The 24,858-nt window shown below is 35.2% G+C and overlaps 4 protein-coding genes across 4 annotated transcripts; 2 read left to right on the top strand and 2 right to left on the bottom strand.

Moving 5' to 3' along the window:
- Positions 1-1,751: 1,751 nt before the first annotated feature.
- LOC140888552 (BURP domain-containing protein BNM2A-like) lies at positions 1,752-2,741 on the bottom strand. The gene is made up of 2 exons (XM_073296243.1): positions 2,685-2,741; positions 1,752-2,585 (listed from the first exon to the last, which is right to left on the bottom strand). Exons 1-2 carry the CDS (start codon positions 2,739-2,741, stop codon positions 1,752-1,754), a joined length of 891 nt encoding a protein of 296 aa, XP_073152344.1.
- Positions 2,742-7,100: 4,359 nt separating this feature from the next.
- On the bottom strand, positions 7,101-9,456 carry LOC140888551 (uncharacterized). Its single transcript, XM_073296242.1, has 3 exons — positions 8,526-9,456; positions 7,595-8,434; positions 7,101-7,495 (listed from the first exon to the last, which is right to left on the bottom strand). Exons 1-3 carry the CDS (start codon positions 9,454-9,456, stop codon positions 7,101-7,103), a joined length of 2,166 nt encoding a protein of 721 aa, XP_073152343.1.
- Positions 9,457-18,114: 8,658 nt separating this feature from the next.
- Positions 18,115-19,135, top strand: LOC140893284 (uncharacterized). Its single transcript, XM_073302349.1, has 2 exons — positions 18,115-18,180; positions 18,292-19,135. Exons 1-2 carry the CDS (start codon positions 18,136-18,138, stop codon positions 18,934-18,936), a joined length of 690 nt encoding a protein of 229 aa, XP_073158450.1. The 5' UTR covers positions 18,115-18,135; the 3' UTR covers positions 18,937-19,135.
- A 415-nt stretch (positions 19,136-19,550) lies between these two features.
- On the top strand, positions 19,551-23,735 carry LOC140890383 (proline-rich receptor-like protein kinase PERK15). The gene is made up of 9 exons (XM_073298141.1): positions 19,551-19,647; positions 19,761-20,442; positions 20,977-21,519; positions 21,641-21,727; positions 21,810-21,880; positions 22,117-22,193; positions 22,493-22,637; positions 22,856-23,017; positions 23,169-23,735. The coding sequence occupies exons 2-9, from the start codon at positions 19,893-19,895 to the stop codon at positions 23,394-23,396; spliced, it is 1,863 nt and encodes a 620-aa protein (XP_073154242.1). The 5' UTR covers positions 19,551-19,647; positions 19,761-19,892; the 3' UTR covers positions 23,397-23,735.
- Positions 23,736-24,858: the final 1,123 nt, after the last annotated feature.

Raw genomic sequence — 24,858 nt, 5'->3', positions numbered from 1 at the left:
AATCATATATACACGAGATAGAAAATAAGACGAATTCATGACACAAAACATGTCATAATTTCTCAATATTAATAAAAAAATAGAAAACTCGATTAAGCTGTAATAATTACATAAGTTTTAATATCAATATTGTGTTAATGTAAAACTACAATACACGTAACACTTATATTTATAAGTTACATGAATTATTGATAATGTCTTATTCTAAAATATTAATATGGATGTAAAATAATCATGACTGTAAATAATACAAACATTAAAACTGCAAGTGTTACATTGTTCGAAAATGTTGCAAATATTTTTATTAGTTGCAATGTCGAAGATTATATTGATTACAGACATGTAATAGAGTTTTTTTTTTCAAAAAATATATATTATTATCATGAAAATCATTTGTTAATTGCGTGTTAATATCTTCTCATCTCAATTAATTTATTTAAAAACGTTTATCGACAACAAAAGATGTTCTCATGTGCACGGTGCATCGCACATAACTTTAATTTACTAGTATATATATATATATATATATTAAATACCCTCGTGTATAATTTAATTTCCTATTCACGAGCCAAGCCATACGTGCCTAATATGTTGAGCTGATCATTTTAATTATATGATAGGTTTGTTAAGTGGGAGTATAAATTATAAGGATGGAAAAAATGAGGACTTAGATCCTCTACAGTGGGGCTACCACAGCACCATATGCTGTGGTATAGTAATTTTGGTAACAAAATTAATTTATGGCAAATGTTTAAAATTTGGTTTTATTAACATTTTTTATGTTTCCACATCTGATAACTTAAATGATTTATTATTCAAATTTTAAATTTAGTATATGGAGATTAGTAACAAAAATTATATTAATACGTTGATAGAATATTACAATTGATAAATTAATGATTAGCTAGCATGACATTAAAAGATTAATTTACGGGTAAATTTAATATTAATTTTTTTAAAATTTATTTTATATAAACTAATATATATTTATATTAATATATATAATTTAGTTCTATTAAGTTAAATTAATGATTTTAAATTTAAATATTATTATATTAATGAGAAAATTTTATTATTTAAAAATTTCTAATTATTTTGACTTAAAAAAATTAAGTAAACAAAAAAAAAATAGTTGAAGGACAAATTTTTGAGATATTGAATTCCGGTTAAATTTATAAAATTATTGTTATAAGTTTTTTTCCCACAAGTACACGTTTTTTAGTTTTCAATTTCATCAAATCACTATTATTTTACATTAGCAAAAAATAATAATACTACTTTTTATTTGTAATTTTATCATCATTAATGATTATTCTAAGAAATAAAAATTATGTATCAATCTACATAATAATACAAAGTAATAAAGTAAAACAAATTTTAAATTTAGAAAAACAAATCATTAAAATTTTCAAACGTGGGAACAGAAAAAAAAAATAATAATAATGCATGCATGATGTCCAAGTAAGTCTCATGAATTAATTGAATCCAATATATGCTGAAAAATTTCAAAACAGAAACGTGTTATTCTTTATGGATTTACACACAACAAAAAGTACTTCTACACATTAATTTGCATGCGGTTGCTGCAAATCATAAAAGGTTGTAAATCACACTAATTAGCTAAAGGTACTTTTTGCACTGGTCGATTACAATAACAAATTATCACGAGACCTTATTTTTTCTCACCCAACACAAGACATATACATATATATAGGATCTTAAAATACATGGCAAAAAAGGCAAAGTCATGCCTATACCATAGCATCATGATCAGATATTGGAACCCAAACAAAGTTATCTGCCGGAAAGAAATGGCACACGGGAGCCGACCCCGGCTCGATACCGAGAACTTTGAAAGACACATGATTTTTGCTCCATTGAGTGGTATCCAAGTGACAAACAGCAAGAGCTTCCACCTTTTCGCCATTTTCGCCGGTCAGCGAAACGGCGAAAACCCTACTCTCACTGGTCTGGTGATGGCAATAGAAGACAGCATAAGGGTAAGAAACAGTGTGACATGCCACAAGCTTGGGGGCGGAAACTTCACGAATACCCTTTACTGTATACTTCTGTTGAATGGGGGTTTTAGCCTCCGTGTAATGAGTCGTGGATATAACATTGAGATTTGTTTCCGAACCAAAGATGGTTTGCACGAAATCTAACATGGATTCTAAGGATGTCGCGCAGATTTTGGTCTCGCCCTTTATTGGATGTGACTCACATGCTCTCAGTGTGTTTTGCATAGCCGTGGCTTGTGAGGAGTCTTGAGGAATAGAGAAGAACCGGAGGAGGTATGGGAGTTCTTTGGACCCGAAAGGGATCGAATCGGCTTCGTCTTTTGTTAGTAAATTAGGAGATGATCTCGGTTCTTTTCTTGGGAAGTAGACTGGGATTGTGTTCCCTAACTTTAGGTCTTCAACAAAGAAGAACACAATAAGTGATGGATCCATGTTATGATGCAAGTGCGACATCGACCCATCGCGGTCATGTGACTCGTGAACTAGCTCGATTCGCATGTCGTCATGAAAATGATGATCGTGCCCATGATCATTTCCTAGAAATATCTGTCCATTCACATATGATCCCTGCAAATAATTCAAAGCAAAGAATTTTTGTTCTTGGTGTCGACGAATCGATCGGAAACATATTCGGAGGGATTAGGATTCAGGAATCAACGTACGTACCAGAAGAATGAGAAGATGAATCAAGAGACTGGTGTGCGTGAGAAGTTTGACGTCCATTAAGCTGCGCGCAAAAGAACAAAAGGTGATGACTTTGGCTAGATATCAATGTAGATTTTATGTTCAAAATAATTGATCAATTTATTTTTTTTAAATTTTTTTTACCGAAATAAAATATGGTAATTAATTTTCTTAGTTTTCAATTATTATTCCACGTTTTGCACGTCGGAGACTCGATTATCCAGTTGGCCCAGTGGGGATTCAGAAAATTGAGAGAGCGCCCGGTGTGGTTTTTAATGAAACGAGACATTTAAAATTGGAAAAATATATAATAAAATCATGATTTCAATTTCATGCTTGGGAGAGAAGGGACCTCTTCGTAAGTAGAAAGGCCACTTTCTTTTTCCTACTACCGTATAAAACTTGTGATGCTTGATGCTTCTGTCAGTATGCACGGGTTGCGTGTGCGTAAAATATGATTGAGAATATTTAATGAATAACTATAGAATTTAAATTAAATATGTCACGCCTTGAAATCGGGCCTAGTTGACATCGGCGTTGTTTAACATTTCGAATTGAAAAACAACAAGCCACGTAGTATAGATAACAGCCTTCAATCAGTCTTTTACATCACCAAATATGTCTTTACAAAATAGGAAATACAACAATAGCGGAAGCGACAAAATAATAGAAAATAACTACTAATAAAACTTCAACTTGATCACCAACCCCAGAATGCATATTGTTCATCCTCTTCTAAATTTTTTTCGGTATCTGGGGAGGAAAGTAAGGGGATGAGTATTTTGGGAAACACTCAGCAAGTGGGGGCCGATCGAGCACGATAGACACTAAAAATATATTTACATGTACACATGTATATTTCATAATCTCGAAGCAAAATAAGCATGCTGAATTTGAACAAATACGAAGCAAATATTGCACTGTTAATTATCTCATTTTCCGTGGTTCTACTGATCAGTCCCCTGTATGTTACTCCTCTAAGGGGCGAGGCCAAAAGAACGGTTATTATAACCCACTGCATCAGGGCCATATCAAATCAAATCAAATTATCGGAAATTCCTTAACCATTTCTAAATCGACTCTTAACAGTGCATCTAAAATATTTCCAAATAATTCTAACATGCTTCAAATAATATCACGAATAGCCAAGAAATAATATATATCAAAGTGAAACGAATATTATCATGCCGATCGAATTTTCAAAAGTATACGTTATTTATTTTATGAAGCTTAACTCACACATAAAATAAATATAAGTGTAGAAACTTATATCACACAAAAGAAAGGTAGAAGCCCACTTACTGTATTTGATTTTTCCAAGAAAATCGTGTAGGATAGGTATTGTTGGAAGGCCTCGTACTCGAGCAAATGTAAAACTCAAGTGAAGGTCCGAACGTCTTTGTTCCAATTTTGGGCAGAAAATATCGAAGCTTCTTGACCGATTTCGAGCAGAATTTATAGCTTTGTTTGTTGTAGATGATTGCTCAAACTTGTACAGATTCAAAGGCTTAAATAATGGACAGAATTTGCTTCTCAAAATACCGTTCAAATGTCTCCAAAATGCATAGCAATTCTGCCCGAATCTTGGAATGAAAGTTTCCTTCGAATCGATGCCGACTTTTTCCCGAGTTTTCTGGGCAGCTTTGAAGATCAACACCGAGCAGAATTTCTGAGCTTTGAATGGTTGCTGTGTGCTTAAAATTTCAGCAGGAACAAGGCTGGTTGAGATCTTTGATATTTGGACAAGAGATACGATCAAGATTTAGACAGAAACTTTGATCGATACGACGCCGAGTACTCCGAGATTTATGGGTAGAAACTTGAGGTTTCGAATTGTTTCTGGGATGCTCCAAACTTGGGACGAAAACAGGCTATATAATTCCTCTGATTTAGGGACCGAATTTGGCTTCAAGATTCTGCTAAAATTTCCCAACTTCAGCAGTTCCTTGATCACCAGAAAATGGAAGAAATGGGGCTCGAAAATGGTAGAATATTGTATGGGATTGTGGTGCTCGAACTTTTGTGAGTTTTCCATCAGTCGAATCCTCAATTTATATGCTTCAAGTATCTACTGAAAAGCCTCCCATGATCAGTCATTTAACCTCCATAATAATCATTTAATCACCATTACATGACTGTTACACTAGCTGTTAAAATTCTTCAGTTTCAGATTTGAAAAGTTCTCTGCCTTCATTCCTTCGGTTATGGTTCATGCCTTCACTCCTTCTGTTATGGCTCATCATTGCTTGCTTGGTGGTTGGGTTCTCACATCCCACCCTTCTTATTGAGAGTTTCGTCCTCGAAACTTGAGTCGTTCTACTCTTCAAAAAGATATGGATATTGTTTTCGCATCTTTTCTTCGAGTTCCCATGTGGCTTCTCTTTCAGAATGATTAGACCATTGCACTTTAACGTATGGTATAATCCGTCTCCTTAGCACTTGGTCCTTTGTATCCACAATTCGAATAGGAACCTCTTCATACTTTAGTTCCTCATTTAGATTCCCTTCGATTATAAGGGGTGCACTTTCAAGGACATGACTTGAGTCTGAAATATACTTTCTGAGCTGAGATACATGGAAAACATTGTGAATCCTTGACATATCTGGTGGTAATGCCAGTCTATATGCCAATGTTCCCACCTTGTCCAAAATCTCAAATGGTCCGACATATCTCGGGTTTAACTTCCCGCTTTTCCCGAACCGGATCACCCCTTTCATGGGTGAAACTTTAACATAAGCCTTTTCGCCTATGTCAAATTCCAACGGTCGTCTCTTCATATCAGCCCAACTTTTTTGTCGATCCTGAGCAGCTTTGAGTCTTTCCTTGATGATAGAAACTTTTTCTACTGTTGTTTGGACGAGGTCAGGTCCAGTGATAGCTTTCTCTCCCACTTCATCCCAATACAAAGGTGAACGACACTTTCTCCCATACAAGGCTTCGTATGGTGCCATTCCAATACTGCTGTGGTAACTATTATTGTAAGCGAACTCGATTAAAGGTAAGTGTTCACTCCAGTTACCACTAAAGTCTAGGGCACAAGCCCTCAACATATACTCCAAGGTTTGAATTGTTCTCTCTGTTTGGCCATCAGTTTGCGGATGGTAGGCTGTACTGAGAGTAACCTTGGTTCCCATTACTTCTTGAAAATTTTTCCAGAATCGGGAGACAAATCTTGGATCCCTATCCGACAAAATACTAGCAGGTACCCCATGTAATCTCACGATATTGTCCATATATAGGGTAGCTAGCTTATCCAGGTTATAATTCATGCGAACCGGTAGGAAGTGCGCTGTCTTTGTTAGTCTATCCACAATTACCCATATCCCGTCATGGCTCTGTCTTGACTTGGGTAAACCGACAACAAAATACATAGAAATGTGCTCCCATTTCCATTCTGGAATTTCCAGGGGCTGCAGTAATCCTCCAGGTCGTTGATGTTCGGCTTTGACTTGCTGACAGACCTGGCATCTGGAAACAAACTCTGCAACATCCTTTTTCATTCCATTCCACCAAAAATTTCCTTTCAAATCCTTATACATTTTGGTACTGCCGGGATGAACTGAAAATTTTGATTTGTGTGCTTCAGACATTACTTCCTGACGAAGATTATCAATGTCAGGTACACACAATCGTCCTTTCATCCACATAACTCCATTTTGATCTATTTCAAGATTTGGTGTCTTTCCTTCTCCTGCTTGATCCCTGAGTTTTGCTAAAGAAGGATCTTGGTTTTGTTTCAACTTGACTGTTTCTCGAAGACATGGTTGTGCTGAGAGTGAGACTAAGATCACCTTACCCATGTTCTTCCGACTTAGAGCATCGGCTACCTTGTTTGCTTTTCCAGGGTGGTAGCTTATTGTCAAGGCATAATCCTTCAATAATTCAATCCACCGTCTCTGTCTCATATTCAACTCTTTTTTAGTAAACAAGTACTTGAGACTTTGATGATCAGTAAATATTTCACACTTTGCACCGTAAAGATAATGTCTCCAAATCTTTAGTGCAAAGACCACAGCGGCTAGTTCGAGGTCATGCGTGGGGTAGTTTTGCTCATACGGCTTTAGTTGTCTTGAAGCATAAGCAATTACCCTTCCATCTTGCATGAGTACACATCCCAATCCTCCCTTTGACGCATCGCTATAGATGGTGAAATCCTTGCCTTCAGCCGGTAGTGTCAATACTGGTGTAGATGCCAACTTTTTCTTCAAAATTTCAAAGCTCTTTTCACACGTTTCATCCCAATTGAACTTAGAGTTCTTTTGTGTGAGTTTGGTGAGAGGTATAGCTATCGAGGAAAAACCTTCCATAAATTTTCGATAGTAACCAGCCAACCCTAGAAAGCTTCGAATTTCAGTTACCGTTTTTGGTCTAGGCCAATCCATAACTGCCTCCACTTTCTAGGGATCCACCGATACTCCATCTTTGGATATTATATGGCCCAAGAATGCAACGCTCTTTAGCCAAAATTCACACTTTTTGAATTTGGCATAGAGTTCTTTCTCTCTTAGAGTCTGGAGAGTAAGCCGGAGATGTTCTTTGTGATCTTCTTCACTTGGTGAATATACGAGAATGTCGTCAATAAACACCACCACAAACTTGTCGAGGAACGGCTTGAACACTCTATTCATGAGATCCATGAATGCTGCTGGTGCATTGGTTAGCCCAAAAGGCATTACCATGAACTCGTAATGACCATACCTTGTCCGAAAGGCTGTTTTCGGAATGTCTTCTGCTTTGACTTTCAATTGGTGATAGCCTGACCTTAGATCGAGCTTGGAAAAGACTGTAGCTCCTTTGAGTTGGTCAAACAAATCATCAATTCTTGGAAGGGGGTACTTGTTCTTGATTGTGATCTTATTGAGTTCTCGATAATCGATACACAACCTCATACTCCCATCTTTTTTCTTCACAAATAGAACCGGGGCTCCCCAAGGAGATGCGCTTGGTCGTATTTGCTTTTTATCCAACAATTCTTGCAGTTGCTCTTTTAATTCTTTCAATTCTGCTGGAGCCATTCGATATGGTGCTTTTGAGATAGGTGCAGCACTGGGTACTAGATTAATCTCAAATTCCACCTCGCGGTCAGGAATTACTCCAGGGAGTTCTTCATGGAACACATCCGGAAACTCTTGTACAACCGGAATCTTTTCTAATGCAAGAGTAACTTCTTCCTTTACCTCACCTACTACGGCTAGATATACTTCTTCTCCACTTTTCATAGCTTTCCAAGCTTGAGAAGCAGATAAAAGAGACTTCTGCTCCTTGGTTTTACCATGATAAATGACTTCGTCGAGGTTTGAAGTTCGCAGTTTGACATTCTTCATGCGACAATCAACTAATGCATGATTATTTGCTAGCCAATCCATCCCCAGAATGGCCTCAAATTCTACCATGTTTAGTTGAATTAGTTCAGCTTGAAATACGTGTTCACTGATACCAATTATGCAATCTCGGTGTACCCTATGAGTTTCAATTGCTTTACTAGTGGGAGTTGCTACCCTAAAAGGTTCCACAAGTATTTCAGGAATAAGTCCTAACTTCTTAGCAAATCTCTTAGATATAAACGAATGCGTAGCACCACAATCAAACAACACATAAGCAAGAGATTGATTGATTAAAATGGTACCTGCCACAACATCGTTAGATTTTTCTGCCTCCTCTTGAGTTAGGGCAAACACACGTGCGTTAGGCTTATTCTCCTTGTGATCCCTTGGTTTGTTAGATGTAGCATCTACATTTGATCATGTCCCTCTCTTCAATGGTTTAGGACAATCAGCAATTCTGTGTCCAAGCTTCCCACAATTAAGAAGCATGCTCCAGACTTCTTCCGACATTCTCCAGAATGACGGGTATTGCAGGTAGGGCACATTTTGGCTTCTTGATAGTTGGAGCCGGTAAAAGTGTTCTTGGTTCTCCACTAGCCTGATTGGGTTTCTTGTATGGCTGCTTTCCTTGAGAATATTGGCCTGAGAGAGGCCTCTTATTCTTGTTTTCATCTTCTCTTCGATTGATGTCGGTCTCAGCTCGAATTGCTGCTCCCATTAGATCAGCAAAGCTTGTGGCTTGGTATACTGCTAACGCTGTCTGAATACGGCTGCTTAACCCTCGTTTGTAACGGTGCATCTTCAAAATATCATCCGCCATAATCGTAGGAGCATATGTCCCAAGTGAGTTGAATTTTGATGTGTATTCAACCACTGACATATCCGGAGCTTGGGTGAAATTTTCAAATTCACTCAATTTTTGCAGTTTAACTTCGGCTGGATAGTACTGTTTCAAGAACGTATCCTTAAATTGTTGCCACGTGATTGGACCCGCTGCTATCATAGGTGGTGAAACTGCCTCCCACCACTTGGCTGCTTTTTCTTCCAAGAAGGGTGTTACTACATCCACCTTAAACTCATCAGGGATTTCGAGTAGGCGAAGTTGAGTCTCGATATTCTTGAGCCAATATTGGCCAACCTCAGGATATGGATCTCCTTTAAAGGTTTGGGCTCGATTCTTTCTCAATGACTCGTAATGGTACTTCACCCCATGCACCAGTGGTACTGCCTGTGGTGGTGGATTGCCATTTACAGGCGGATTTACCAACTCTTGAAGGGTGTTAGCCATAATGGCTGCTATACCCGCCAAGTCAGCATGATTTAGGCCTAACCCTTGCGGTGGCGGCGGCGGCGGAGGGTTCCCTTCATTGTTGTTGTTGCTGTTTCTATAGCGTGGGTTACGATTGTTGCGTACTGGTCTCTCGTCCATGTCCTACATACGTAAAAGTTTCTAAGATTCTGATAGATTTATGGATTAGAAAAATATCTTAACAAGTTGAACACATAGGTAAACAAAAGACCATTCATTAAATTTTATAATAACAATCGAATTGAACTAACAACTGATAGTTTTGGAATTGAAAGCAACAACTGAATTGGAAATAAGTGACAAGAAAACATAGCTGAATAAAAAACTAATGCATCCATACTAATCTAAGTCTATAACTTCTCCATCCACCAGAACATCGGCGGCCACCTCCTCAACCTCAATCTCTTCCGGATCCTCCTCAGGTTCCTCCTCAGAATCCTCTTCTTGCAGTTGATTCATGTCCTGGAGTAGAATGACATTATGATTATTCAAGTTTGCCACTGTACCTTGCAATTGGTGGACTTGAGCTTCCAGCTGCTGGATGCAATCTCGCATCTGTTGACGACGCTGCCCATGTTCTGCACAAGACTGCTGCCCCAACTGCTTCTCATACTCCACTTGTTTAGTCAAGTGGCTAACAACACTAGACAACTCTGCTATGGTGTCCCGTGTTGTCCCTAATCTGTCCTTGGTCTGCTTATGCTCTATCTCAGCTGCCTCCATTTTTCCTTTCGTTTTGTTATGCTCTTCCTCAGTCTTAATCACTTGGTTGCGCAAAGCTTCTTCACGAAAGTGATTAAGGTCCATGTCATCACGGAGATATATGTTATCCCCCCTCACTTGCTCTAACTCATAGAAGTACTTGTTGGCCCTCTTCTCCCATTCTCGTTGCTCACGCCTAGCAAGGACAACCTTAGCGCAAAGTCGAGTAATCTTATGCTTCTGGTTATCAATAACCAGTTGCTTCATGCGAAAGATGGAATGGGCACGGGTACGAGGAAAACTGGGCGCCATTTCCTGAAAGAAAACAAATGAAAAGGCAAGACTTAGAACAAAATATCAGAAATCAGCAAATACACAACACATGAACAGTTTGCAATAATTACAAACGAAACGGGACTGTTCAGAAAAATTTTCCAAAAAAAGAAAATTTTGAGATTTTTAATTGAGATGATAGTATCAATTGTGAGGATCGTGACACAATCGACGGAATTGGAATTCGAGTTTTTTTATAAAAAGTTATAAGCATTCTAAATCTTTCCTAACACGACAAAAACGCGATTTCGGAGGCCTAAACGAAGGAATTCGGCCAAAATATGAGTTATATCACGACAAAATGTAATTTTGTGGTGACTTTGATCTGTGAGATCGTTTCGGAGGGGACTACATTGGCCCTTTGGCCTACTATGAGAAAATGTCCAAAAATTTTCCTAAGGAATTCCCACCCGAATTATGAACCTGGCGGCTCTGATACCACAAAAATGTCACGCCCCGAAACCGGGCATAGTTGACATCGGCGTTGTTTAACATTTCGAATTGAAAAACAACAAGCCACGTAGTATAGATAACAGCCTTCAACCAGTCTTTTACATAACCAAATATGTTTTTACAAAATAGAAAATACAACAATAGCGAAAGCGACAAAATAATAGAAAATAAATACTAATAAAACTTCAACTTGATCACCAATCAAAGAATGCATATTGTTCATCCTCTTCTAAATTTTCTTCGGTATCTGGGGAGGAAAGTAAGGGGGTAAGTGTTTTGGAAAACACTCAGCAAGTGGGGGCCGATCGAGCACGATAGACACAAAAAATATATTTACATGTACACATGTATATTTCATAATCTCGAAGCAAAATAAGCATGCTGAATTTGAACAAATACGAAGCAAATATTGCACTGTTAATTATCTCATTTTCCGTGGTTCTACTGATCAGTCCCCTATATGTTACTCCTCTAAGGGGAGAGGCCAAAGGAACGGTTATTATAACCCACCGCATCAGGGCCATATCAAATCAAATCAAATTATCGGAAATTCCTTAACCATTTCTAAATCGACTCTTAACAGTGCATCTAAAATATTTTCAAAAAATTCTAACATGCTTCAAATAATATCACGAATAGCCAAGAAATAATATATATCAAAGTGAAACGAATATTATCATGCCGATCGAATTTTCAAAAGTATACGTTATTTATTTTATGAAGCTTAACTCATACACAAAATAAATATAAGTGTAGAAACTTATATCACACAAAAGAAAGGTAGAAGCCCACTTACTGTATTTGATTTTTCCAAGAAAATCGTGTAGGATAGGTATTGTTGGAAGGCCTCGTACTCGAGCAAATGTAAAACCCAAGTGAAGGTCCGAACGTCTTTGTTCCAATTTTGGGCAGAAAATATCGAAGCTTCTTGACCGATTTCGAGCAGAATTTATAGCTTTGTTTGTTGTAGATGATTGCTCAAACTTGTACAGATTCAAAGGCTTAAATAATGGACAGAATTTGCTTCTCAAAATACCGTTCAAATGTCTCCAAAATGCATAGCAATTCTGCCCGAATCTTGGAATGAAAGTTCCTTCGAATCGATGCCGACTTTTTCCCGAGTTTTTTGGGCAGCTTTGAAGATCAACACCGAGCAGAATTTCTGAGCTTTGAATGGTTGCTGTGTGCTTAAAATTTCATCAGGAACAAGGCTGGTTGAGATCTATGATATTTGGACAAGAGATACGATCAAGATTTAGACAGAAACTTTGATCGATACGACGCCGAGTACTACGAGATTTATGGGTAGAAACTTGAGGTTTCGAATTGTTTCTGGGATGCTCCAAACTTGGGACGAAAACAGGCTATATAATTCCTCTGATTTAGGGACCGAATTTGGCTTCAAGATTCTGCTGAAATTTCCCAACTTCAGCAGTTCCTTGATCACCAGAAAATGGAAGAAATGGGGCTCGAAAATGGTAGAATATTGTATGAGATTGTGGTGCTCAAACTTTTGTGAGTTTTCCATCAGCCGAATCCTCAATTTATATGCTTCAAGTATCTACTGAAAAGCCTCCCATGATCAGTCATTTAACCTCCATAATAATCATTTAATTACCATTACATGACTGTTACACTAGCTGTTAAAATTCTTCAGTTTCAGATTTGAAAAGTTATCTGCCTTCACTCCTTCGGTTATGGTTCATGCCTTCACTCCTTCTGTTATGGCTCATCATTGCTTGCTTGGTGGCTGGGTTCTCACAAAATACCTAATTGTCCATAACCATGTAATTTTACGCCCTTATAATAGCTAAATTTCAATAAAAATATTCTAGGTTCTTAGCACAAATAAATCGATTTAATTAGGATAATTTTGACATAATATTAGTATTTTGGGATAAATTATTTAATTAATGGAATCGATCCATATAGCAAAGCTAAAATTACGTACATATTAATTATAATATATTAATTAGCAATATATCTATTAACTAATTAAAACTGCATTCGTTTAATTAACCTGCGCGCATTCGTTTACAAATTAATACAAAGTTTAAGGTTAAAACATGCAGGATACAACCATACCGACACCATGCATGCATGATCACGGGGAAAAATTTCAAACTACCACATGAGTATAACCATATGGGAGAGGTAGATGTATTTTATTTGTTCAAATCATATGAGCCCCATATAATTCAGTGAGAGTCACATGATTTGAACCAACCAGTGATTGCCAACTACCCCATGGGTATTGATCGAAGCTACCGATCACAGGATTTAGATTAGACGACTACGTACGTTATAATTCACTTTGCAAATTACAATATTTTGCAACATTTTATTAATTCTTTTTAGATATCATCAAACTTATTTCGTTGGTTATTTGATTACGATATAATGAATATGTAAAGAATTTAATTGGTATATTTGTTTTGTGGGAAAATTGGAACTTTAATTTAGTCATGCAAGTTGATATATTTTGGATTTTAGTTTTATTAACTTGTCAAAGTTAGCATTTTTTTCCAATGATATAAAAAAAATTATATTTTTTTCGACAGAAGCCACTAAACTTAATAATTTGAAAAACCTTTTTTCAGTATAATTACACAATCAAAAAAATTATAGTAATAGTATAATTTCTCAAATAATTAATTTTGTGTCTAATATAATTAATGAACCAGATACATGTTTGATATGTAGGCACAAAATATATATGTTTATATTAGAACTAATAACTTGGAAGAAATCAGGAAAATATTTTTTTTTTAGTTTTCTCAAGAAAATGTTTAATCCATTGATATTATTCCTTATTTGTATATGAATTATTATATGTACAATTAGGATAAATATTCAAACGAATTAATTTATGCATACGTATATACACGTTCATTTGTGGGGTATAGGAAATGGATTATAATCCATACACTTATTTTTTTAGTTGAATGAGGGGAAATGGAGTGTGCTTGGATCAGTGGATTTGGGCTGATTTGGATTTCAAATCCGCAGCCCAAATCCACTACATCTGTTTGGCTAGCCCATGGAGTTTGGATTCCAAATCTGTCTGATTTAACCCGTTGATTTATGCCATAAAATTTAACGGATTTGAATCTTTTCTTCCATCGGCTCATTTAAAATCTTCTCCGCTTGCTCTTTCGTTTCTTCTTTTGGCTGCGTCTCTCACCTCATCTTCTTCACGGCTGCGATGAGATTCACAGCGGCACCTCTCACCTCATCTTCTTCACGGATGCGCCTCTCACCTCAGATGCAGGCACGAAAGGGGATTTAGGCATTGGTTTTGAGTGAGAACGCGTCCAAGAAGAAGAGAAGGAGTTGATTCTCAAAAAATCGCGTCCAGTTAAGTCTTTGTTTATCTTAGAAACTGTGAAATTTGTGACTATTTGAGTAAAAGGGGTCCAATGGACGATCAAACCCTCGACGAGGTCTTACCGAATATGTAACCTGTGGAACATTTATGTCGTCTAAACATGTGATTGTGACAAGGGTTATAATTGTATGATTTCTTCATTCTTTGGATCTTTGCCTAAGAAGTTTAGCACTTGGTGTTTGCTTTGTTTTAGGATGGTGAAGTCACACTTCTTTCCAGGGACGGCGATTATGTCAGTTCGCAAGGATCATGCGACAGTAAAGATGGCTCCCCTGTCATATGGTATTATATCTCCCGAAGCTAAATTTCACGGTTTCCATTTGTATTTTTTGTTGATAAGTGTTCACTTTTTTATGTTGTTGCTCTGAGGTGGTCCGTGGTCTTAATTGTAAGGGCATCTAATTATGACATTCATTACTATTTTATGTGATTAGTTGGACGTGGTAATATCAAACCTATGCTATTTTGCCAAATTGAGCCTTGAGGGATCTGTTTTGTGATGGTTTTTGCCAAATTGAGTCTTGAGGGATCTGTTTTGTGATGGTTTTATGTGTGGCACCATGATAATATTGATGTTGCACATCAAAATGTTAATTGATGTTCTTGAAACAATGTTGGATTTATTCTTTACTTTTGGGTTTATGCGTGGGCTCATTGGTTTTTTCGTTATATGTTTGTATAAATGCTTGGTATGGGGCAACTATGGTGTTTTTGGCATGCTTTGTGGTATTATTATGGTATCTCTTACTGTATCTATAGAGAGCGAAAGTCTAATCAAGTTGTTAAGTGCCCGTCGTCAAGGAACAAAATCTCATAATGCTATGTAAGAGTTGCCTAATAGTTTAAAGTTGCAATTTTAGATATGTCTTTGCAGTCTTTAAACTATCTGTTATTTATAAAATATTGATTGGAGGATGGGATACTTGCATATCTAATGCATATATAGAGACATGATCCTGTTAATACAATCCAATAAAGTGAGTTTCAACTGGAGATTTGAATAATTTTTGCTTGGATTGTTATGTTTCCAATTTCTATAAGGCAACACCAAGATACTTGTTATGATGAATACCAAGAATCATATTTTTTTTCCCTCAATATGAATAAGTAATGTATTGTATCATGCATCGCTCTGCTGTGTAGTTGCCAAAGTTCATCATTCATTCTATTTTTGGAACATTTGGTTGGTTGGTGTAAGAACCGAGCCTTTTGCTAAAAATCATCATGTCTTTGCTCTTAATAACAACTATAAATGTGAGTTCTTAAACTTTTTTAGGCAAAAAAAAAAGAGTACTCTTTTCACTTTGCTCTATGAAATCCCATTTCTTCTTTGCTGTAATGTTTTTTTTTCATTTTTATGACAGTTCGAACAAGGGAATGGACAACGTTTCGAGAAATTTTGGTTATGCAATTTGTATGAAGAATATCGAGCTCGTCGAAGAATTTAGTTGTTGGAATTTTCTCGTGTTTTCGTTCCTAAAACTATTGTTTGAAATTTGTATTATGAAAGTCTTTTGAATTATTATTTTTATTGTTCCAACATATTTTAATGATATTTTTTTTTATTAATGTAAGTTATTAAATTTTGATTTTATTGTAGAGGTATTGTCCGAAAAATATTTTTTTTATGTTACTAGTATGATGAAAAAGAAATTGAAGTTTAAAAATTATAATAAGTTATATATTTGTTTTTTAAGAAAGCATAAATATTTTTTTAAAGTTTATTTATGTAACTTTATTATTTAATCCAATTAAAATAAATAAAATTTAAATATATATTATTTTAAATTGAATATGATTATTTTGTGTAATCATAATAATAATTTAATTTCAAAATATATATAGAATAAAGAATAATGTATTAGAATTTTCAATTATTTGAAATTTTTAAAAATTTTAGTCAAGCAACAAATCAATGGATTTAAAATTTCACATTGAAATTCTATGTTATTCCAAGCAAGTGATTTAATAAAAAAAAAATTCAAATCAATGGATTTTCAAATCCATTAATTTGAAATCCACCTTCAAATCTAAATGTCTTCATCCAAGCACAACCTAATAGAATTTTGAAAAACTTCAAGCTAGCTAGCTGATGCCATAATTATATAGGGTGTGTGTGTGTGTATATATATATACACACGTTGGAAAAAATTTCCACAGTCACGGACTCACGAAGAATAGAATTTTGAAAAGGAAAATTTCTTCTTTGTCATATATGTTAATTAGCTTCTTTGCAATTTTGATATTCTAGGTTAATTAGCAAATTTAACTCTTAATTCACTATATATCTTTGATCATCTTGGTAATTTTAGTCACTTTTTCTGATGTGACGCTGACATATGTAGTGCCACATTCGCACTCTCTATAAAAATAATTAAAATTACCAAAAATATGAAGATAAGTACGTGACTAATGTTGAAACAGTGAAACTTGATAATATAAAATTTCAGAATCGCAATGAAGTAAACATACGTACATGACAAAAAATACAGTTTTTCCAATTTTGAAAAGCTTCAAGACTAGAGTGCTATCGTATATGTTAGGATGAGGATGGTAAAAAAGGTAATTTAAAATTGGTCCTGCCAATATTTAGCTTATTTCGACATTTATAATAGAGCTGAATATTTTATAATCGGAAATGAACTTTTCCTTCAGATGATCAAACTATAGTATCTCATTCACATTTTTTCATTCAATCTTTTTTTTTTGAAACCACATTTGTTCATTCAATCTTAAGTAATGTATTTTCAATCATTCTAAATATCAGGACCAAAAGGCTAATTCATATTTTTCGTCCTGCATGTAATTTTCACTTTTTTTTATTTTTAGTTTTATTAACAATTTTATTAACAATAAATTTGCAATTGAGTATTAAATAGTAATGTGACTTGCATGTTTTTTTTTTATTTTTGGTCTTGCTATGATAAATATTCATTTTTAGTTCCGAACTCGTATATTTTTTTTTCATTTTATGTGGTCATTTAACGTGTATGTATTTTTTTTTTTGTCTTTTTTAATCTGATCGATAGATAAACACGGACTCCTCCGATCAAAATAGAACCAAAAATAATTTTTTTTACAAATTACAGGACTTAAAATAAAAATTCAAACTAGACAAAAAAATGCAAATTAAGTTATAAAATACAAATACATTGTTAGCAGGACCATAAATAGGTGAAAACATTACGAATTGCAAGAGATCAAATCTCATGAGAATCAATAGAAGGAGGAAGAAACATAAAAAAATTGAAGATATATGTTTCAACCAGATTTACGCTAGATTGTTTCTTGTCAAGTTGATTTATATGTCACTCTCCACTTCATATACATCTGTTTCAAACGATATTGTTTCATTTTAAATTCCATGTTTAGATAATATTATTTAGCTACAGCAATTCGAAACAAAATTTAGAAGCCTACAAGACTGAAGACTCCATCCTGCAGGTTCATGGATTTGCCCAATCAACACTTTCTAGGGCAAATAGTTTGTCCAATACGATGTACTAACTAGTGTGGTTTACAGGTTACCGTGTTTACTAGTGCATACCTAAAGATAGTGGATGAGCATATCACATAGGGCTTACCAAATACTACAGTTTACTTGGCTAGCGTGGTTCGAAGTTACTACGTTAATCCGAAGAATTACCTAATGCACAACATGGTGGCCGTGAATTCCCAAAATAAATTACCGAAAGTGACATCCAAATATTTTTTTTGCACTCCATTTTTCTATATATAAATCACGTCAGGTGACGGATGATTAATTAATCTAGCGAAATATATCGAGACAAGCAGGAATCGCAATTATAAGGTGCCAACCAACTCAATAAATTTAAAAGGATAATTGCCCTATAAATACCAAGTATCTGCGTTTCCAAGTGTTGTAACCAATTCATCAAAAAAATAAAAATAAATTTGGAGACATGAAATCCCTTTTCATTTTTACTGGTTTCCTGTTTCTTGCTGTGGTATAATATATATATTTTATTGCACAAAATATAATCAATTTTCAGGTTGAATATTATCAATTGTTCTAGCTAATTAATCATATATATGTTCATTAATTTTGAAATTTGCAGCTAGCAAGCAACGCTATTGCAAGGAAGGATCCAGGCGAGTACTGGCAACATGTTATGAAAGATGAGCCAATGCCTGAATTCATCCAAGGCCTCGTTGGTGCAAGCAAAGTTACATGTGCCGACAACGATAATCGCAAGAAAAACAAAGGCCACTTCCACATCTCATCCCAGAAACCGGAAAATGATCATAAACGTTTCAAGGAAGAATTTGAGCCGAGCCCTAATGTCACGGCCTACACAGATGATGAACAGGAAAATGATCAACGTTTCACGAAAGAATTCGAGCCTAGTCCTAATGTCTCAGCCTACACAGATGATGTGAAATCGGAAAATGATAAGCGTTTCACAAAAGAATTTGAGCCGAGTCCTAATGTCTCGGCCTACACCGATGATGTTAAACCGGAAGGTGAAAAAATGTTCACAAAAGAATTCGAGCCGAGCCCTAATATCTCAGCTTACTCCGATGGAGCGAACCCTGAAGGTGGAAAATTTTTCACAAAAGAATTTGAGCCGAGTCCGAATGTCTCGGCCTACTCCGATGGTGTAAAACCGGAAGGCGATAAATTTTTCGCGAAAGAGTTTGAGCCAAGCCCCAATGTCTCAGCTTATAACGATGGTATTATTGAGTTAAAAGCAGACAATTAAAGGATTCCGAGCCAATGCCTGAGAACATTCCTGTTTATCAAGAATGGAAATGAAGCTTCGGATTAAAATAAATAAATATATATTATATGTTTGTAAATTTATGATAAAGTGGTTCATGTTTTTGTTTAGCGTACGTGTATGGTGTCGGGTTGTATGTGTGATGGTATTCAACTTGAATAAAAATCTGTGGCTATATATAAAGTTGGCAAGATTTGATTTCGTTTTTCGATCATTTTTTCGCATCTAATCCTGTTGATACATTTGACTTCTATGAGATTGTTACATAAAATCAGCAATAATATTTCAAAGGATCATAAGCATCCAGGAATGCAATCACTTAAATGTAATTATAAATTTATAATCATGTTATAACATCGAGATATAGCCAGGATCGGTGCTTACATATGATCACTAAGGCGACATGTTATACAGTCGAAAAACTAAGCACCCCTCGATCTGATGATCATCTACTGCATGTTTAAAATTTACATCCATATAAATATTTTATATTTTTGCATCAAAATTAATTTTTAGAAGAAACGAAAACTCTATGTTTAGGCATATTATATATATTTTACCATACTTCGAATGAGAAGCCAACACTTGTTTGGCCAATAACTTTGTTTAGTTAGATGTAAGAATAGCCATGGACCTTCTTTTCTCCCACATTTCTTTGAGAATCATACATTATCCTCGTCTCTTCTCCTTAAGGTATATTCATTCATTTTGTTTTTGTTCTTCTTCTCCCTCCTTTTCCCCTCAATTTTTTCAATGAAATATTTTATTTATTATATCTTTGGTTGATTATCATGTAATTTTTACAGTTGATATATAAATTCATGGTCGTTCCCTTCATCACGAAACGTTCATGAATCTTGATCTCAAGTTGTTATTAAGGAAAGTGACGGGGTTAACCTTTCAAAGAAGATCATAAATAAAGATCGAAAATTGTGAACATGTCGACACAAGATGAGTCTTCGCCGCCGCCGCCGTCGTCGTCGTCGTCCTCCTCCTCATCTCCACCATCTAATTCACCCTCCTCCTCACCGCCGCCACCGGACTCGTCGGATTCATCGCCGCCACCGCCATCCTCCGACTCATCAACTCCGCCGCCACCAAAAGATGATTCATCGCCGCCACCACCTCCTCCTCACAAAGACTCAGATTCTCCACCTCCACCACCTCCATCCTCCGACAAAAAATCCCCGCCTCCACCTTCCGACAACAACAACAATTCTCCACCTTCGAACAGCAACAAATTCCCTCCGCCGCCGCCCAAGTCAAGTTCATCTCCCACGCCGCCATCTTCTCAGTCAGGATCGCTTCCTCCGGCGACGGGCTCATCGAACAATGGTTCGGACCAAAAGGCCATCATAGGGGGAGCAGCAGCAGGGGCAGGATTAATACTCTTGATCGTGATTACCTTCATGATATGTTCTGCTAGAAGAAAGAAGAGAAGGGCACGAGACCGTATGCATTACTACACAGATTCCCTTGGACACAAAAGTACGTGCTACATTCATCCCATTACTTTTCATTAACCAAAACTTTCCATAATGATAATAATAATAATAAAATTTGAGCCGGAATGCAAGGAACATTTTAATTTGGTCAAATTTAATGGCATTATTTGTGATATAAATGCAATTAATATGTATTTACGAGAATGTTAATGCATCCATATTCATAATCATCCGTTCCCCCTTGGGTTTTCCCATTTTGATCACTTAAAAAAGAGAGTAATTTTTGCCCATCATAAATAATTTTTGGAAAAAAGATGGTCATGCGTGCATGCGTAGATGTAACATATTTATTGTGGAAAATCATCCAATCAAATTTGTTCAAGAAAATCAAATTTTATTTATAATTTGGAGAGAATAAAAAGACACTTTTTTTTTATTTTTGTTTTTGGAAATAATCTCATATGATCAATTATAAGATGTTATGTCCATATCCTCAGCAATTTAATAAGAAAATGTATTGCTATTCATAAAAAAATAGCTTAGTAGCTTACATGCGCCAAGTACCCGAACCATGCAGGTGACATCTATTACAACAATGTTCCTCCACACGGCAACTGGAACCCCAACGGCCGTCCCTCCGCGGTCCCACCGCCGCCTGGCAGCGGCAACGCTAGCTCGGAGCTAGGCTGGCCGGCGGCACCTCCCCCTCCACCTCCGATGATGAGCAGCAGCGAGCTAAGCTCCACCGGGTTCTCCGGCCCACACCAAGCAGCGCTGCCGCCTCCCCATCCTGGGGTCGCCTTAGGGTTCAACCAGAGCAGCTTCACATACAACGACCTGTCCGCGGCCACCGGCGGGTTTTCGCAAGCAAATCTACTCGGTCAAGGCGGGTTCGGATTCGTCCACAAGGGGTATTTGCCTAATGGGAAGGAGGTCGCGGTCAAGAGCTTGAAATCGAACAGCTCGCAGGGGGAGCGGGAGTTCCAGGCGGAGGTGGACATCATCAGCAGGGTCCACCATCGGCATCTGGTGTCTCTGGTTGGATACTGTATCGCAGGATCTCAAAGGATGTTGGTCTATGAATATGTTCCCAATGGAACTCTTGAATTTCACCTTCATGGTATGTTGCAAAAAAAGCGCGCGCACATAAAATGTCACGTCTCGGGCTCAGGCCCGTACATAATGTGTTTATGTCCCGTACTGTACTCGTTTTATGAAAATGATGTTATATATGTTTGTAGGAAGCGGTCGGCCAACGATGGATTTCCACACGAGACTTAAAATTGCTATAGGATCAGCCAAAGGATTCGCCTACCTTCATGAAGACTGTATATTTTCTATTTATAATATAATATAATTAGTTTGCCTAAAAAAATTTGTTTGTATGAGTAAATTTATCATAATTTTCAGGTCATCCTCGCATTATCCATCGAGACATTAAAACTGCAAACATTTTGTTGGACTTCAATTTTGAAGCCAAGGTAAAGGAATTCCGTTTTAAGATTTTAAGTTTTGTGTCCTGAATATTTAAATTTATTAATTAGCATATTTCTTGTAATATATTTTTTTTAAAAAAAATTAAAGACTTAAATGTATGGTTTTTTGTCTTCAAAATTTGATCATCGAATTAGATTATCTCGTGTATTTAATCTATTCAAGTATATATCTTCATTAATTTGTTGATTAATTAATTTTTGTGTGCCATAATTCATTGTAGGTGGCTGATTTTGGATTGGCTAAGCTATCTTCAGACACCAACACTCATGTCTCAACTCGGATAATGGGAACCTTTGGGTATGAAATAATATATCATCCTCATAATTTAATAATTTCTATTGTAATTGAGATTTTCTTATAAAATTATTTCCTAGTAGATTAAACGTATATTAAATGTTAATGAATCATAATAAATTATTGATTTATCCATTAATTACGGCCTCTTTCAATTAATAGGTTTCGCCTATTATTATTATTAATTTTTTTTTTATATAGCTGGAAGGCATATATATAAAAATTTTATTAATTAAAAATAAAAATAAAAATTTTATTAATTGATTAATTATCTAAATGCTTGAAACATATTGTGTATGAAGATACTTGGCGCCTGAATATGCATCAACCGGGAAGCTTACTGAGAAATCCGACGTTTACTCGTACGGGATAATGCTTTTGGAGCTGATCACCGGTCGTCGCCCCATCGATCTGAGCAGCGACGAGGACGACAGCCTAGTTGACTGGGTACGTGCCTGAACATTTGAATTCTTAGATATCTATATCTATATGTATTAAATGGGTGATTAGTAAAATAAATATCTCCCTGATTTCACATTTATGATTTATCTCATCATGATTCATGAGGAATGGGCATTTCAGAAAACAACACATAAAATCGTTTACGAAATGGTCAATTTTGTTAGACGAATATACGACCAGACAATTATACTTAATTATAACAGGCTAGGCCAATTCTGGTCCAAGCTGTAGAGGGAGGAAGCTATGATCAGTTGGTGGATCCACGGCTAGAAAACAACTACGACCACCATGCTATGCTAAGTATGGTGGCTAGCGCCGCCGCCTGCATTAGGCACTCTGCGAGGCGACGTCCCAAGATGAGCCAGGTAACAACAAATTTGCGTTTTTCCAATTACAAAAATGTATTTTGAAGAACCAATTCTTCTTGTGTAAAAAGTAGAAATAGTTTGAATCTCAACATTTTAAAAGATACCCACCATTCTTTGGTGGATTATGATCATACAAATTAAACTACAGATTGTGAGAGCTCTGGAAGGTGATGTATCCCTAGAGGACCTGAACGAGGGAGTGAGGCCAGGCCACAGTAGGATGTTCGGGTCGAACGGCGGCTCCGAGTATGACAGTGGCTCATACACGGATCTCAGAAGACTCAAGAAACCAGACGGGATGTCGAGCCAGGAATTCAACAGCAGTAGTGAGCACGGACTTACCGGCGAGTTCGTTCATCCTAACAAAGCCATTTAGCAAGGATTTCATCCCAACCATGTTATGCAATGTGTAATTATAACCTAGCTAGGTTCTCTATATGTACAATGTTTATTTGGGAGTCAACTTTCAAATTGTGAATGAGTTGGGGATTGGTCATATTTGTCTAAGATTTTGTACGTTTTAATTTGCATGTACTTTTGAATATTACATTGTAGCCGTATATATTGGGGATCGATCGGTGCATGCATGCATACAAGGGTTGTCAATCGAAATTGAAGTGTTACGTCTGCTTTATGATGGAAAATGTACATTTTTGGTCCTCTAATTTGCACATTTTTTATTTTTGGTCCTGTTAAAAATAAATTTTTAATTTTAGTCCTGTAACTTGCAATTTTTTTTCATTTTTGGTCCTATTAACATTGAATTCGCATTTTTAGTCCTGTAACTTTCATATTTTTTCACTTTAAGTCCTGTTAACATTGAATTTATAATTTTAGTACGGTAACTTGTATTTCTTTTCATTTTTAGTCCCCTTTACTTTAAATTTTCATTTTTTTAATCTTGTAACTTATTTATATTTATATTTTTATTTTTATTCATATTATCAATGAATTTATATTTTTAATTTAATAAATTTCATACTTTTTTATATTTTTATTCATAATATATTATTATTCACATATTTTAAAACTTTTAGAATTTAAATGAATCAACAAAAATTCAACTAAAAATTATTTAAAATTTTTTTACACTAAATATCATCTTATAAAATACATAATATAAATAAAACAATTAATCTAAATGAATCATTTTTTTCGATTTAGTTTTTGATTTCATATTATATATCAAAACTAAACCCAAAAAATTTCATACTTTTTCATTTTTTTATTCATAATATATTATTATTAACATATTTTAAAACTTTTAGAATTTAAATGAATCAACAAAAATTCAACTAAAAATTATTTAAAATTTTTTTACACTAAATATCATCTTATAAAATACATAATATAAATAAAACTATTAATCTAAATGAATCATTTTTTTGGTTTAATTTTTGATTTCATATTATATATCAAAACTAAATAAAAAAAAACATGATTAACATTAGATTAATATTTTTATTTATATTACGTATTTTATAAGATGATATTTATAAGTGTAAAGTTTTTTTGAATAATTTTAGTTGGATTTTTTATTTAATTCATTTAAATTCTAAAATTTTAAAATATGTGAATAATAATATATTATGAAAAAAATATAAAAAATTATGAAATTTATTAAATTAAAAATATAAATTCATTGATAATATGAATAAAAATAAAAATATAAGGAAATTACAAAATTAAAAAAAATGAAAATTCAATGTAAAAGGGACTAAAAATGAAAAGAAATGCAAGTTACCGGACTAAAATTAAAAATTCAATGTTAACCGGACTTAAAGTGGAAAAATCTGAAAGTTACAGGACTAAAAATGCGAATTCAATGTTAATAGGAC

This window comes from Henckelia pumila, chromosome 3 (genome assembly GCF_033568475.1).
Source record: "Henckelia pumila isolate YLH828 chromosome 3, ASM3356847v2, whole genome shotgun sequence".
In the NCBI taxonomy this organism is placed as follows: domain Eukaryota; kingdom Viridiplantae; phylum Streptophyta; class Magnoliopsida; order Lamiales; family Gesneriaceae; genus Henckelia; species Henckelia pumila.
The sequence above is the reverse complement of the archived record's forward strand: the minus strand, read 5'-3'. Positions and strand labels throughout refer to the sequence as shown.

Excerpts from the sequence above, each read along its gene's own strand:
- LOC140893284 (XM_073302349.1), top strand. The coding sequence starts at position 18,136 with ATGAAATCCCTTTTCATTTTTACTGGTTTCCTGTTTCTTGCTGTG. Across the intron at positions 18,181-18,291 it reads GTTTCCTGTTTCTTGCTGTG|CTAGCAAGCAACGCTATTGC; the intron begins GTATAATATATA and ends TGAAATTTGCAG.
- LOC140890383 (XM_073298141.1), top strand. The coding sequence starts at position 19,893 with ATGTCGACACAAGATGAGTCTTCGCCGCCGCCGCCGTCGTCGTCGTCG. Across the intron at positions 22,194-22,492 it reads CGGATAATGGGAACCTTTGG|ATACTTGGCGCCTGAATATG; the intron begins GTATGAAATAAT and ends TTGTGTATGAAG. Across the intron at positions 23,018-23,168 it reads GACGTCCCAAGATGAGCCAG|ATTGTGAGAGCTCTGGAAGG; the intron begins GTAACAACAAAT and ends ATTAAACTACAG.
- LOC140888551 (XM_073296242.1), bottom strand. The coding sequence starts at position 9,456 with ATGGACGAGAGACCAGTACGCAACAATCGTAACCCACGCTATAGAAAC. Across the intron at positions 8,435-8,525 it reads TCTGGAGAATGTCGGAAGAA|ATGCTACATCTAACAAACCA; the intron begins GTCTGGAGCATG and ends GATCAAATGTAG. Across the intron at positions 7,496-7,594 it reads TGTGAAGAAAAAAGATGGGA|GAGCTACAGTCTTTTCCAAG; the intron begins GTATGAGGTTGT and ends ACCAACTCAAAG.
- LOC140888552 (XM_073296243.1), bottom strand. The coding sequence starts at position 2,741 with ATGGACGTCAAACTTCTCACGCACACCAGTCTCTTGATTCATCTTCTC. Across the intron at positions 2,586-2,684 it reads TTCATCTTCTCATTCTTCTG|GGATCATATGTGAATGGACA; the intron begins GTACGTACGTTG and ends AATTATTTGCAG.